Source organism: Takifugu rubripes, chromosome 1 (genome assembly GCF_901000725.2).
Source record: "Takifugu rubripes chromosome 1, fTakRub1.2, whole genome shotgun sequence".
In the NCBI taxonomy this organism is placed as follows: Eukaryota; Metazoa; Chordata; class Actinopteri; order Tetraodontiformes; family Tetraodontidae; genus Takifugu; species Takifugu rubripes.
In genome coordinates, this window is record NC_042285.1 from 26,587,302 (window position 1) to 26,602,956 (window position 15,655).

At 46.2% G+C, this 15,655-nt stretch overlaps 1 protein-coding gene across 5 annotated transcripts; it reads right to left on the reverse strand.

Annotated features, from left to right (window-relative positions):
• Positions 1–91: 91 nt before the first annotated feature.
• Positions 92–15,232, reverse strand: mphosph8 (M-phase phosphoprotein 8). 5 transcript variants are annotated; one of them, XM_029850193.1, is made up of 14 exons: positions 14,935–15,219; positions 13,787–13,948; positions 12,496–13,491; positions 10,335–10,431; positions 9,914–10,165; positions 9,637–9,759; positions 9,433–9,521; positions 2,344–2,484; positions 2,171–2,257; positions 1,889–2,043; positions 1,632–1,783; positions 1,386–1,510; positions 1,212–1,295; positions 92–839 (listed from the first exon to the last, which is right to left on the reverse strand). In XM_029850193.1, exons 1-14 carry the CDS (start codon positions 15,031–15,033, stop codon positions 798–800), a joined length of 2,604 nt encoding a protein of 867 aa, XP_029706053.1. In that variant the 5' UTR covers positions 15,034–15,219; the 3' UTR covers positions 92–797. The 5 variants fall into 5 exon arrangements, with proteins under 5 accessions (XP_029706053.1, XP_029706036.1, XP_029706033.1 ...); XM_029850176.1 differs by lacking the exons at positions 92–839; positions 1,212–1,295; positions 1,386–1,510; ... (2 more) ...; positions 2,171–2,257; positions 2,344–2,484 and adding exons at positions 2,843–5,504; positions 5,603–7,928 and having other exon boundaries at positions 12,496–13,488; positions 14,935–15,232; XM_029850173.1 differs by lacking the exons at positions 92–839; positions 1,212–1,295; positions 1,386–1,510; ... (2 more) ...; positions 2,171–2,257; positions 2,344–2,484 and adding exons at positions 2,843–5,504; positions 5,603–7,928 and having other exon boundaries at positions 14,935–15,232.
• Between the last annotated feature and the right edge of the window lie 423 nt (positions 15,233–15,655).

The following is a 15,655-nucleotide window of genomic DNA, read 5'->3' on the forward strand; positions in this document are numbered from 1 at the left end:
GGAACTAGAGTGCAATGTAAATATGCTGGAAATAAACTGGGACAATTCTGCCCATATACAATGAAGATTTTCCAAATAGGTCAGACCGCCACTTTAAAACTATATTTATGAACGTATTTATATAGAGAATGTGAATATATACAAACCAGAACATATACACAGCAATTCACACCATCAGATACAAAATGCTAAAACACTCAATATATTTGAGGTCATCTTAAATGTGTGGGGGAAAAAAAGGGGAAAATGAGCCACTTTAATTAGATTTAAATGTTTTGCACTGAGTGTACAGACCTTCTATTTCAAAGAAATTTACCAAATTTTAAATTTAAACAAAATTATTATAGAATTGATAGCAATACAGTCACATTCCACATCCAAACTCAACCCTTTGGGAGAGAAAAACCAAAAACATTGTTGCTTTTACTCAGGTCACACAACTAAATGCCTCGTCTGAGTCTGAAGACATGTAAAAAACGCACATAACAAGTCCTTCTAATGCACCCCCTCTTTCAAAAAAACCCCCAAAACATCATCACATCCACGCTGACAAAAGGTGAAAACTCTAAGAAAGGCACGGGATAAAGAGGAAGGACAGCTCTGTTTCCAGTGGGACGTCAGCAGGAAATGGAATCCTCACACTTGTGCTTTATGTTCTGAGGCGCAGACAAGACTCAGCCATCACCAGTGAGCTCCAGAAGTCACAGCTTGCCCTCAGCATCATGGTGAGATCGCCAGTTCTTCCTCTCGTGGAAGACAGATCTTCCTGCTCGTGGCGACGGGAAGATCAGCAACAATCACTGCAGCTGGACTCTATATGCACAGATGAGGAGCTTCACCTGATAGAAACGAGAAGGTCGAGAAAATGAGAACGGTCACCACCCCCAGCACAATCGGCCTGTTACGAAACACACAAAATCCACTTAAAACAGAGGCCTGAAGGGGCCCGAGCCGCTACAGCACTGTTCCTGTAACCTGTGTCATTCTGTGTGTGTGTGTGTGTGTGTGTGTAGGGAAACCCCACAGATCACCACCCTCCCTGTGTATTCTGGTGCAGTCGCAGAAGCCCTGCTGTGTATCTGCACACGCTTTAATCACCCTCACACCTCCGATTGTCAGATTTCTGACATTTGCCTCAGCGGGTTGCGAAAATGATTTCTTTCCATAAGTTTGTTGCGACGTGCTTGTGCGAGCTGCCGCCTGTGCATCACCTTGGCTGTCGGGGCCTCTGCCAGACGAATGAAGAGCCTGTTGATGCCTGGAATCGGGCTAAACGAGTAGATGAAGTGACTGTCCTGAGCAAATGAAACAAGGAACGCTTTAGATGAGGTTCGCCAATATTTAACGGTGCATCTTTGCTCTGCAAGAGCCCATCAAGAACGAACCAAGAAGATGGGCAGCTGGAACTTGTCGTTGAGCACCACGGCGTGAACGCTGCAGGGCCCGGAGAGCCTGGCTGTTATTTCGTTTAAGAAGTTGGCGTGAAAGATGAAGAGGAGGATGCCAGAGCCTGGAGTGGGAGGAAGAAAAAGAGGTGAGACCAAGCTGGGATAGATTATTGACAACAAATCAGCTCAGAACTGTGGTGTGATCCTGCTGTGATCCTGTAAACTGGAAGTCTGGGTTTTTACCTTCGGGTTGGGGCTGTGACTTGAAGCAAAACTCGAGGGAGAAGTCGGGGCTCTCGCAGAGCCTATGACAGGCAAGCGGAAAGACGGCCTCCAGCAGGACCAGATGAGACTCAAAGTACGCTCTGATGGTGTCCTCTGCCACGCTGGACAGACTGAGGCAAAAAAAAAAAAAGAGCCCAGACTTTATTTTGACAACCTTCTCAAACTGGATGGAAATATTTGATTTTCTCCTCACGGATCGACACAGAAGCACTCACATGTTGATATGGTCCTTTATGAGGTCACACACAATAAGATTGTTGCTGAGCTTGGCAAAGTACATGGCTGTGTTCTTGTGTTTGGACAGAATGTTGCAGTCGGCCCCATTCTCCAGCAGGAGGCGCACTACATCAGCGTTCCCCCTCTTGCAAGCCTGATTTAAAAAAAAGAAAGTCATTTAAATTTAAGATACGACTTTATTGATTGTTACAACAGAGCGCAGGAGTGTAGCTGGATGATGGGGAGACCCATTTTAGGATGAAAGCCGCAATGGCATTTACCTTCATTAGCGCCGTCTCCCCCCCTAAAGTGTGAGCGTTGACATAGGATCCGGCCTCCAGCAGGATGGCAACTGTTGTCAAGAAATTCTGAAAGATAATTCAGAGTGACAATAACTGAGAAGGCACAACCACAAAGGCTACCGCAGTGGGTCTCAGGTGAGAGGCTGTCCCACCTTCTCGGCCGCATGCATCAGGGCTGTGGTGCCGTTCTTCTGCCGACTGTTCACCCTCACTCCCTTCCTGATCAGCAGCCGCAGGATGTCGTCGTGCCCCCCCGCTGCTGCCAGCATGCTCAGCGACATTCCGCTGACATCCTGCAGACACATGGAGCCACACAAAGCTTCAACATCAACTGGAAATTTCACTCGGTAAAAATAACTGTGTTTTATTGGCAGGTGGCGGCGATCGCGCCGTTTCTCAAGCGTTATTCCTTGTGAAGGTTGGACAGACGAGCAGATCTGTTCTCCATATTAGGAAAATTCCAGAGTCTCGGGCTCCTGAATTTGATTTGCAGGTTATATCATGTCAGGTTAGGTTGTAATCCACGATAAAGATGAACCCAACGAGCCTACACCCACTGCACTGTCCTCACTCAAGGTGAAATATTATGATTTAGGAGACGAGTGCATTCAGATCCACGAGGACATCTCGTTTACTCTTAACACCCCGGTGTTCTGTATTCAAAATGCATTTTATTGTACATACAATAATTGACAAGGAGCAGTAACTAAAGGCATCAGAGCGCCCCGAGGGCGACGCCGAGCTTGTACAACAGCAGCAAAGAATGCACCAACTACAAGGAAAAAGAAAAGTTTTACTTTTCAACATTACAGTTCACGTAACAGTAGTGTCAGGATGGTGAACTATTCCTATAAACCCTGAACAGATTCATTTTACAACCATCGATGTATCTGAGGTGAAAAGAAGGAAATGACACGGGACGAGCCTCAAAACCTCCATGGGCTCTGTTTAAGTGCTTTGGCGTGAAAGGGTGAACGCACGAGTCTACATTTGTCAGTCACAAATATATGCAACAATAAATAAACCGACCATGTGATGCGTGTAAATCTGCCCTACAAAAGGCCACAGGGCCTCCATGATTAGGTTATAAAACCCCCAAAACTCCAATTTTCACAAAACTGTGATTTAAATCATTAAAGTACTGGATGTTTACATTTTAAATGTAGACGGCATTTTATGTAAAAACTAAAAAGAGGGCTTACAGGCCAAGGTAGAGCGTTCCACAAGTGATGAGACTCGTATTTACGGAGATCATCACTATACAAGAGAAATATAACCATGGAAACATAAACAGACGGGAATCTCACAAGCACCCAGATGTAAGAACCCAAAACACAAATGGGACCAGTGCGGTGCCTGCTAGCTTAAATGGGAGTACATTAAATATGTTACACTACTAAAAAGCCGTACGAGTGTGTAGTAAAGCAAAAATATGACGCCGTCTTGTCATAAGAAAATGAAAAAGCATCATCAGAAGCCTCAACGGAAATATCTATAGTGAGGTATCGACTCGCAGCTAATGATCATTATTATTCTACGGCTAAGGCTTTAAAGGGACACCTACCAGTCGGGCTACTGGCTACCACAACAAATATAATTGGATCAGGCATTTGGGTATTTTGGGGAGACATGCTGTAAAAATTGTTTCTGTGTATTGTGTAGATGAGACGCGGCGTGATATTAAGAAAACATCGACTTGAATGTTAGCATCATCACGCACGAGGGGATTGTTCAGTCACGGTGTCAGTCTCATTCTAACATGGCAGGCTCACTAGATGATCACACATCTACAGATTAGTGCATAACTGAGGACAACCCTTGGTATGAGGAAATGAGGTTCATCGCATGTAAACTGGCCAAAGCTACAGGTTCATTTACGTGAAAAATTCCAGGGCAGTTTGTCGTTACGATCAGTCAGGGCATGATTTATCAGCACCGTTTCCTGAATTCCTAAGAGCCAAGTCATTTATGAATAAAGCCAAAGCCCTCCAATGCCTCTCAAATCCAACATTTCCTACCAAGTCCTTTACAAATATTTACAAGGACAGATACACAGGGCCATCCCACTCCACGCTTGGATGATGAGTCTCTGGTTCTGGTCCTTCACACGGCTTCGTGTGGACGGGCTGCCCTTTTTTCCTCATCGACTGAATGGAGTTATGTACGAAATATTTGACTTCCCTCCACGTCCTGCTGTTCAGAGCAGGCTCGGCAGCCAAGCACGCGTCACAATCCCTTTTTCCTGGCACTTTCACCAGCTTACAGAAATCTCCAAACTGCCGCCTCACCGCCGCCTGTTCTTCCTCGCTCCACAAGCGCTTGATTCTCTTCTGGGGCTTCTCAGCGGCGGCGGCCGCGTCGGACGGGGCCGCGCTCCCCAGAACATGCAGCGTCCTTTCAGGAGCACCGGGTCTGTGGGCTGTAGGGACGACCTGAGCGGTGGTCGGAACCCTGGGCGGGTTGTCGTCATAAACGGACGCGTCTGGGTGGTTTAGGGGTGTGAAAGAGGAAACCATGGGAGGATTCCTGTGAACCGTGGAGAACGAAGGCAGCAACGGGGACGAGGGACTATTTAGTGTTGTGAAAGTGGGCATTACTGAAGTGCTCGGAGCACTAAACGTGCTAAAACTAGGAATCATGGGTGAACTTAAAGGGTCCTGGGCTGCGTACAGAGGAGGCGGCATTGCACTGTGTGCGTAAGGAGACATGGACATAATAATACTGCTCTCTGAGGAGTAGGCCTCAGACATTAGTGCATTCGTAGTGTTACGGGGAGTAAAGGTCGGAACAACTTGTGTATCGGTAGCATTTAGTGCTGTGAAAGAAGAAATTAAGGGCTGAGTGTCGTGGACAATATTTGTACTTGTAGAACATAAAGATGCATAAGTTGGGTTCATGTCTTGGGAGAAGTTCTCTGCTGATTCGCTCAGGTCCATCGCAGGGGCCATCGGCATCAGGCAGTCTGCACTTTCCCTCAGGTGGTCTGGGTGCACCGTCGTCATGTTGCAGAGGTGGGTGTCTTCCAACGCTTTCTTTGGGGTTCGGATTCTATTTCTGGGACTCCTGTTTAAGTTTCCTTCAGCGTATTGGAGGTTATTTCTCCTCCGCATTGTCTGGAGTGTGTTATGGACATAGTTTTTGACGTCTGTCCAAGATCGTCCGCTTAGATCCGGTTCGGCGGCGATGCAAGCGTTGCATTCTTTTTTTCCTGGCACCTTCATGGTTGTTATAAATTCGCATAAATAACGCTTCACTGCGGCCTGCTCCTTCTCGGCCCAAGGTCTTCTCTTTAAAGCCGACTTCTGTGCGGCTCCTGGGTGAAGGAAAACAGAAGACAATTGTTATAGAGCTCAAACTCTTTCCCATAAAACAGCAGAGAACGGTAAATAGCCAAAAACAAAGCATAATCACCATCTCTGACAGTTGTCGGTGGGCTCGCCGACAGTGTTCTGTCCAGTTTGAGCAGCTGTTGGCTAATTTCTTCGAGTTGTGAGGTGTGTTCCGAGAGCCTGCAACAGTCCTCGCCGGAGATCCCCAGCAGTGACGCAACTTGCTGTGATTCATGCTCACTGAGGCTCATTAGTTGCCAGCAACAGGCGATCTGCTCTCTTAAACATGAGGAGAGGAGAGCCTCTGGGTTCTTCACGCCACATTCCATCGCCGCTCTACGAAAACAGTCCAAACCCCTGATGAAGGACGGACCCTCGGTCCTTGCAAACAGGTAGGGGTTTGTTTTGGAGACCCCTGCTTGTTCTCGGTGTTCTATGAGCAGGTCCACAGACGAAACCATTCGCTCAGTCAGCAGAACAAGAGTGTTCCTTCCAAACTGGCCTTCCAGCTCCAACCTGGTGAACTGGGCCCCAAGGTGGAGCTCTAATTTAGTGTTTTTCTTCACCTGATCTGCTGAAGGCACAAAGGCTCCCTTTTGCTTCTTGTGGGTGTAGGTGTGCAGCAGCATTCGCCCAATATTTCCAACCCTCCCTCTGTTGAACAAACATATGTCTGCGAGCGTGGCCTCACTGAGCTTTTTCCAAGTTGACAAACTAGGCCCTTCTTTCAGCTCCCTCCTGGCTTCCTCTTCTTCCCCAGAGATAAACCGGTGAAGTTTAATCAAATCTTCCGTCACAGTTGATTTGTCTAAATCCGCTTTCTTGATTTCACGTTTGACGGACGATGCCGGAGCTTTTCGAGAAAAAGAAGTGCTCCATTTTGTGTCCAGGAGGTGTAAGAACCTCTTCAGTTTGTTCTCGGTTTCACTGTCCTCCATCATACGACTGTCCCCAAAAGCTATTTCTGCTGCTCTCTTCAGAGCGAATCCTATCTTTGAGACCAGCGAAACGGTTTTGAATTGGCCGGGAGCCTGATCGACCGCCCCCATCTTTTTGGCTCCTTCAACAGCCAGTTCAAACCGGGACGGGACACATATCTCATGCAGGTACTTCACATTGTTGTCAAGCTCGTTGACCGCGAGGACGAACCGTCCCAGTTCCCTCATCCTTTGTGCGATATGAGCAAACTGAGACTTGTCGCAGTCGTACTTGACAGACAAGGAATTACCGTACTTGCAAATCAGCGGATCGTTTCTGATTTGTTGGGAGACGTCATCCTGATTCATGATGTCAATGATTTCCCTGCAGCCTTCGGTTAGGAACTCTGGGTCAGGAGGAACTCTGGCCGCAGCACCGGTGGCTCCGCTCTTCCCTGTGGTTTCGGAGGATCGCTCAAATCCCTTCCTGGCCTTACACGACTGCTCGTGCCTCCATAAATCGGTGTTCCTATAGAAAGCGAAGCAATGCTGACACGGTAGGGAGTCGCGCGCAGACACGTTGGGGTTTTTTGGCTGCTTAGCAGCAGTTTCTCCCACGCCGCCTCTGACAACTTCAGATTTCCGTGCATAATCCCCCTTATTGCGAATTTGGTCCAGTAAACTTTGCCTGACTTTCGAACCCTTGGGAAAGTGTATGGCATGGGCCACATCCGTTTCCTCTGCGTGCCTTTTTTCCAGATGCTTTTCCAGCTGGCTAAAAGCCATTTTACAGTATAAACAGAAGTGCTTTTTGCTTGGTTCTTTCTTCTCCTTGTCCTCCATCAGAAGTTTTGTTGCAAGCACCCTCTTGCGAGGCCTTAAACTGGATCTCATTGGGATTTTCCTCTCCAGGGCTCTTCTGTGACGATGTAACCGTGCTTTTGCGATCTGTTTAGCGCAGGACTTCAAAACTTCATCTGTACCATCGGACTGAACGACCTTCCCGTTCTCCGCCTCTTGACTTGGTTCCTCTGGTGACTGCGGCCTGTTCAACATGCCATCTTCCTCCCCTTGGCTTGGTAGCGCCATTTCTGCATTTTTGGTTGAGTCACAATTAACGAGGTTACAACTCAAAGTAGCCGAGAGGCCTCCGGTCCCGTCGGGCGTCTCCTCTCCCTCTACCTGCTGGGGGTCTTCATTTCTCTGCATTTCAGCCAATTCACAAGCAGCAACAGTTGAGTCAGATACTTCCTCCTCACGTTTGTGGATGTGTTCGAGTTCCCTCAGTGTCAGTTGCTCCGTGTCATTTGTGGCGGAGGAGCCTGGAGGTTTGTCACCATATAGATCATCCAAATATTTTAGTCTTGGAACACCCTCCTCAGCTAGTGTACTTTCTAGGTTAGATGTGAATCTAAAAGCATCGCTTGAACTTCTCTCTTCAATCAAGCTCCTCTCCCCTTCAAATGTTTTCATGTCACCAACAGTATAAGCCTGCAAAAGAACAAGTATACGTGAGACTCATCAAACTAGACTTCCTTTGGTTAAATTGAGCAACTTCAACAGATATCTCTTAGAAGGTAAATATGGGAGGAGGGGGCTATTTAATGTTTATTTGTGTGGCCTCTGACAGATTGCAGTTTTGATGTGTCAGCACCTTGGCAATGCCCCGCAGAACCCAGGCTCATTCAAACCCAAAGTCAGGCATCACTCAGCCCAACATCAACAGCAAAAGCTCCCAAGGTCTCTCAAAGCTCCAGCACAAAAACCACATGTGACCCATTCAGGAATAGTTAACGGCTTTATTGGAACCAGCACAATGGTCTAAGCAGGCGTATGTAGTCATGGGGTGTTGGATGAAAAGAGAATCAATACAAGCTTCTTACTTCTGACTGCACACACACACACTCTGGATGGATTTAACAGTGGTGGGTTTACATGACAGAACCTCAGGACCAAGTCAGGTACAGACATTAAAACATATTCTGCCATTTACATCAGGAAATGAATCATTTAGACATTAGCTGTTTCACTAGGTCACCAAGCTGAAGTCAGACCCTGAAGACACGGGTCGCCAGAGGAAGTTGGCTACATAGTGCTAAGATCATGGGAGAGGAAGATGATGCGTGTTTGAAAGCATAGTTGGTGTGTACCTGCTTCAAAGGACTCATCTTCTTGTATTCAAGAACTTCTTTCTCTGTCAAGACGACCTGCGAAAAGACAAAAAAACAATTTTTGATGTGAACATGTCAAAACACAGGCAGGATATATATGTATGTGTGTGAAGAAACACACAATCAAATAAAAATGGCTTATAAGGAAGCTTAATGGTGAATAAATGAGCACAATTTTACATAATCCTGTCTTGAAAACAGCTCTTAAAATGGTGTCAATATTACTTACTACATTTACTACTTTTACACTGTCCTGTTAGAATAATAAGTTATTACAAAAGCAAATTAACAGATATTTAAATGTCTTACCTTGCACAGAATTGATGCTATTTTGTAGTCTTGAAGAGGTGAAGTAACAGACGACAAGATAGAAAAGAGTCCGGAGAGCTTCAAGAGTCAGATTTCCTTGACGTCTAGTTCCCATGTACAGTTTAGTCATCTAATATTTACTACGATAGTGAATCAAACGTTTACTGTTGCACTGATTCCAAAGGTTTCGAGTTAGATCATTTTCACCAGTAGACTCCAAAATGTGCTATTGAATAAGTTTTTTTTTTTTTTTTACTTTTATTGTCGAAGACGTCAGATCAGATATTTGACCATATTTTTGGCATCTTATGCATCAGTGTGTTACACCTTTTAAAACATTTTCACCAAACACACACTCACATACACACTGAGGACAACCAAGGTGCAGGCGGGAGAATTTGTCAATTCTGAGTTTTGTATTAATGAAAACTATTTGCTACATGAAGTTAAAAAGGTTTAGGTGGTTTGGTATGATTTCCTTTTTAGTGTATTAAGACCAACATGGTAGAACATACCTCCTGGTCCAAGTTGTATTCCTCTTTGGAATTAAGTGCTAATTTTACAGTCATGTAGTGTCCACTCTTCACAGCATCCCGTAACTCGCCTGACAGAGACACAATAAAGAGAAATCATAGTTGGAAAAAATCGTACAGTAAACTATTAAAGGTGTATTTACACGATATAATATTATCTCATAAAGAACAATGAGACAGACTCACTAGGGGATAATGGTGGACCTGTAATGATCTCATCCTCCCCGTTAAGATGTTTCTGGAAGTCGTCTAGAGTCATCCAGTCCAGGTTGAGGTCCATTCCCAGACTCAAAGTTGCCTGGACCTTGTCTGCGGAGCCCACAATTCAGGGTGGTTTAGGTACATTGATCCACCGACTGATCGTCTTAAATTTAAAAGCCTTTTCCAAACATCTCGGACACATTTATATAAGGTTTTTAAACCAGTAGCTCAACACGAGCTCGGCGGCAGTTGTCAGTCATACCTGATTTGTCAGCGCCCTCTAGTGGATCCTGGGTATCCTGAACGTCATCACACGCTATGAAGAGTCGAGGCTCGCTGTCCTCTCTCTTCCTCCTCCTGTCGTCTGTTGGGGTTCTCCTCTCCCAGCTGGACCGCTGCGTCTCCTCGGGGCGCTCTCTCCGCTCCTCTCCGGGCCTCTGCTTTACTGCCGGCTCATCGCCCTCTCTTTCATCGCTGTCCAGGCTGAAGCCGTGGCTCTGACCAGATCTGGAGGCTAGAAGGGAATCACATAAAGCCGACAGATCTGCCAACCGGTGCACTCCAGTTTCAGACGGTACACTTTGGGAATGTAGCCCACCAGTGCAGGTACAGGCGGAAACATACACACTGCAGTCTGATTTAGAAGGTTAGCACTGTGCGTTGAGCCAATGCTCCACACGTACCATCCGACTGCTTGGTCTTCTCCATCTTCTTGAAGTCTGGCTTCTGAGTCGGAGAGTCTTTGTTCTGTTTTGAGAGCTTCTCAATCTTTCCGACCATCTATCGAGAGAATAATAAATAAAAGCTCAGGAATGATTCTTGTTTAAGCGCAACACATTAATAAAACAATGAAAAGCATCAGTGTCACTGATATAAAACAAAGACACCTGATGCAGCAAACTCAGAAAACACCCTCAGAAAATGGTTGCTGTTTTACCAACTATAATGCTGCAGACTTGATGTCAAACCCTTTCTATGTTCTCATCATTTTACCAATAATGCAAGCCAGTTCTTTCCTCAGGTTGTAGTTTTGAAACCGGTCTGACCTGCAAGCAAGTGGGAGTCTGGACCTGTTGTCTTAAATACTGTTGCCTAAATCACGAAGCAACAGACGAACAACTATACTTGGTGCTTGAAGATATAGTGTCAGTATTTCTACATTGTGGGACCTACAAAGGCCACCAACAGGACCCGAGGAGGCGACTGTTGAAACATGGACTCGCCCCTGCGGGGAAATATGTTTGTTTAATTTGAATTTAAATGGGAGTGGTTCTCTCTCATGGATAAGAAAATAGGTGGCAGCTGCTCAATTCAGCCTCGGTAGCTCAGCCTGAGGGAGAACCCTTCCAACTCTGAGTCCAGCTCCCCCAATTCAGTGACTGAGGAACAGGATGTAGTCAGACAGAACCAGAACCAGACCAGTAGCAACAGCATGAATTCTGCTGGAGCTGCTGGAGAAGAAAGAGGAAACCACAAAGAGAGGAGAGGGCCAGAGGGGAGAGACCGCCGGACCTCTTTGTAAAGAACTGAAAAAAATGTTAATTTTGGTGTCAATAAAATGATGGACGTATCTCTGATGATGTCATGATTTCGACTTTAGAAATCTTGAAGACATCAACGAACATATCGTGTAGGTTTCCAGGTCTAATCAGTTATTGAAGGAACCACGAGGAAGCCCAGTTTAGCAAGATCAAGCTAAAGAGAAGAATCAGTTTTTTACCCAATGTAAAATTGAATTGCTAACATTGAAAGAAAAGCAAACAAAACAGTTGAAGAAAATATACACTGGTGGATTTGTGTGCTCCCTCCCCCACCTTCTACCTAATAATAGTCATGGTCGGAGGGCGCAGGTGGGAGGTTTGGTGCCAACATAGCAGCGACACTGCACCCATGTAAATGCTCCTCACACTCCAGGTGTGGCTGGCATTGATGCCTGTGGTCATCGGGCTGCTCAAGTGTCTGTTCCAAGGGCTCGATTGTGTCACCATTGCTCAGGAAGAAGTTATAGCGCAGAAGAAATAGCACAGCAAGCCCCAACCTGTGCTGCAAACACAGGCCGCACTTTTACGGCCTTGAAAAATGTTGCTCGCCATCTGGCCTTCATAATCCCCTTTGCCCTTTCAATGACAGGCCGAGCTTTGGCGTGATGTGGGTCGGATCTGGCTGCCATTAGACCCTCCCCTGGATCTCTGAACAGAGTAATGACAGCAGGAGGCCTGGACATACAGGAATATCTGCCATCCCCAGGATACAGTAGCCCTCAGGCGGGCCCCTGAATGCAGAGAGGGCTGTTTTATAGGACCCTGGAGGCATGGACCGAGCCTAGGAATCCAGTAAATACGTCCACAAACTGACTATGGCGGTCACACACTGCTTGAATTTGTATGCAGTGAAATAATTTCGGGTTGAAATAAAGCGGGGCGTCTGCAGGAGGGGGGGGCTGAATCCTCACGTGACAACTATCAATACTGCCCGTAACCTTGGTTCAGCCCCATCTGGTTTTCCAGAGCCAGGATTTTGTCCGTGACCCTGTGAATGATGTCGTCCACCCTTGAGTGTGGGATGGAACGCACTCTGGACACCCCGCGGTAAGAGGTCGTGCACGCCAGCCAAAAGAAAAACACCAGAAGCTCCGCCTCCCGACCCCAGCCGTGGTCAAGACGGACAAGACGGGCGGCCGTGGGTCTGGAGAGGCGCATGCCTGCTCGCCACACAATACTGTAATGGGCCTAACGTGATCCATCAAATGGATTATATCAGTGTTTAACTGTCTCAGAAATCAGGGAGTAGTTCAGGAGGAAATCAGTGAGTTTTTGGACACATGGAAAGACAGGATAACCGTACCTTTGCAGGTTTACTGCCGCTCTTCTCTGCAGGGGCCTGATGTGCCGGCTGCCTGCGTGGGACTCGGTCTTTGGCCTCACAGTTCAACAGGAATTTCTCGAACAGGTTGGTGGAGCCCGAAGCGTCCTTCTGTCCCAGCACCTCCTCCTTAATCAGCTCGTCCTCTTTGCCTTTGGTGGTGCTCGCTGCCGCTGAGGAGGAGGAGGAGGAGGAGGAGGCGGTGGAAGACGGGGCCTTGGACGATGCCGACGTGCTCTCCTGACCTTTGCTTTTGGATTTCTTGTGCAGCGTGGAGCTGTCGCTGGAGTCTGAGTGCGGAGCAGCGTCGTCCTTGTTTTTAGATGTAAGGCTTTTTAGTTTTTGGAGGCTGCTTTCTTTTAAGGAGGAGTCGGACCTTTTCTTCTTTTTGTCCTGAATGCCCTGCGGTTTCACCTCCAACTTTCCTTTCTTTTGTTTATACTTGTCTAACTGTGTCTTTTCGGCAGAGCTGGTCGTGGTGTCCGTAGAAGCAGAAGTGTCCATGTGAGACTCCGAAGGGCCGTCGCTCAGTTCTTCTTCCAAAGGTGCAGCCGCTTCATCTTCAGAAGTCTCTATTTTCCTTTCCCTTTTCCCCCTCTTTTTCTTTCCCTCTTCTCCCTTTTTTTGCCTTCCTCCCTCCTTTGTCTTGACCTTTTTGTGTTTTTTGGAGGCAACAGAGTCATCTTCATCCTCATCAGAGTCGACCAGCTGCTTTCTTGGTTCAGGCCTTTTCTCCTTGATGGGAGAGGACGGAGGATGGTCTTTCTCTTCATCCTCGTCCTCATCTGTGTCTGGTGCGGGTAGAGGCCTGCCATCGTCCCTCGGCTTGTCTTTCTTTTTCTTTTTCGTCTCCCTTGGAGATAGATCCTCCTCTTTGATCTTTTTCTTCTTCTTTGGAGGAGCCTCTGATGGATGGTCTTTGTCGCTGTCGCTCTCTGAATCGGCATCAAAGACATCACTCTTGATAGGTAGCAGCTTCTGACGGAAATACACAATGTCATGAAAATAATATACATTTTATTTTTGGAGAATAAAGGGTGAAAGTTTAGATGACCGGCAACATAAATCCCCAGTTAAAATAGGAAATTCATCATGCCTCACTGGTACCGAATCCAACCAAATATTTGACAAAAAGTCTTATTAGATTTTCACTTTTCCATTTTGCTAGTAGCTGTCAACTAGTTCTTCTAGTTAAATGTGGAATTTAAGAGTCTAAAATCAATATATGCCAGGAAGATTCCACCGTGTGCACCTGGTAGTAACTTCAACTCACCGTGGTCTTCTTGGCTTCTGGCTCCTTCTTGACTTTAGCTTCAGCCATGGAGTTTTTAAAGGCTAAGAGGACCTCACGGCAGTCCTCCAGATGGGCCTCTGGCTCCCACGTGTCATCGTCAGAGCAGTAGTTCTTCCATCGCACTCGGTAAAGCACTTCACCCTTAAAAAAGAAAGATGAAGAATTACATCTGTACCAATCTGCGTGCATACAAACAGGGCTAACCCGACAAAATAAAGGCTCTTATTTTCCTCTCATTCGCTGTTTTTATATACTGACGATGAGTTCATAAAAGGTTACCAGTTCACGATGACACGTAGCGGAGTTGCTAAAATATGGAAAATGTCTTCATCCCTAATAATTAAAAAACAAAACAAAAATCAACTGGTGTTTCCTCTTTGTGGCGACTGGCATTTCACCATAAACACACAAGGAATTAAAAACTGAAAAAAAAAATTCAGTCCTTGCATGAGTTATCAAGTGAAATATTGGGAAGACGGACAAAAATGGCATGTTTCTGCTGAACAGGGAGCATGGCACCTCTCTGCGAGAATGATTAACATTGCACAGCCTGTCAGTGTCACAAGGGTTGATTTCATCCGTGCACGACAGCCAAAACAGAGCTGTTATTGAGCACCGAGCATCGAACACGGGCCCAGATGAGGTGGTGCCGTTTAAATTCGTCCATCATTATAGCAACGCTGATGAGTCCAGGTTGAGGGTTCACTTCTGCACACAAAAGAATCAACAGTGCAATGCGTCTTGTGCGCAAAATGCCTCCTCTGTTGAGGTTCTGGGTAAACCACATAAAGAAACCCAACGACGAAAATAAATAAATAAACCCGTCCTTCGCCCCAGCAGGAGAGGGGCGAGCGGACATCACAGGAGAAGTTGGAGAAGAGGATGCAAAGACTGGATGGACAGTGTGCCACAACAGTAACTGCGTGGGTAGCTGGAGCAAAATGCACGGTGCAAATCAGAGACGCGCACGGAAAATGCATAAGAGCGAGACGTTAAGCTATCGGAAAATATTCGGACACTGCTGTAGGTGAGGTCAAGCGTCGTGAGAGAGGAGAGAAGGCAATGCCAGCCATGTTTGTCAAGCTAGCACTGTTGCTACATAGCATTGAGCTAACTTTAAACGGTACCTCTTCCACCCGCATATCAATGATCCTTTCCACTTCGTATACATCTTCCTCGTCTTGTTCACTGTCCATAGGCTCCATTCTGTCAGGCTCAGTCGCCATAGGTACACTTCGGCACCGGTTTCCGTATTTTAAAAAAAAAAATCTATTTACATACAGAAGTAGTGAGAGGCCGCGCTAGCTGTGCTAACCGAGGGAAGACGCTGGCTAGCATAGCCCGATACCTGGCCGTAGTTACCGCACTAGCTCTGCAGCTCGTGCGCAGGGCAGCTACACCCGCTTCTGGAGCGATGCGTTCAAGGCTGCTCGTCGCATTCCCAAAATCTCGGCGCGTTTGTATAATTTTATAGTTTTCGACCAAGCTTATCGGCGTCTACAATATCATTTTATTCTGCGTTTTCAACACTACTGAATAGATATGTTGCGGAAATATGTAACACTGTTAGTTGGTAAAATTGAATCATCGTTTCAAATTTAATAAAAAAATTCCTATTACACCATGAACGTGAACGCCCCCGATTGTTTGTTGTGAGAAAAGGACGTTATAAATGTGCGATTAAAGTCAAAGTTTAAATATCCCAAACTTACTTTAAAAATACCATTAAATGAACAAGTTGTGGGTGACAATCTGACTCTTTTTAATAAGATGCCAAAAGAAGACTTTAGGTTACAAATAAGCTTAAATATGTTCTGCACATATTAGACCCCCCCCCCCCCCCACACA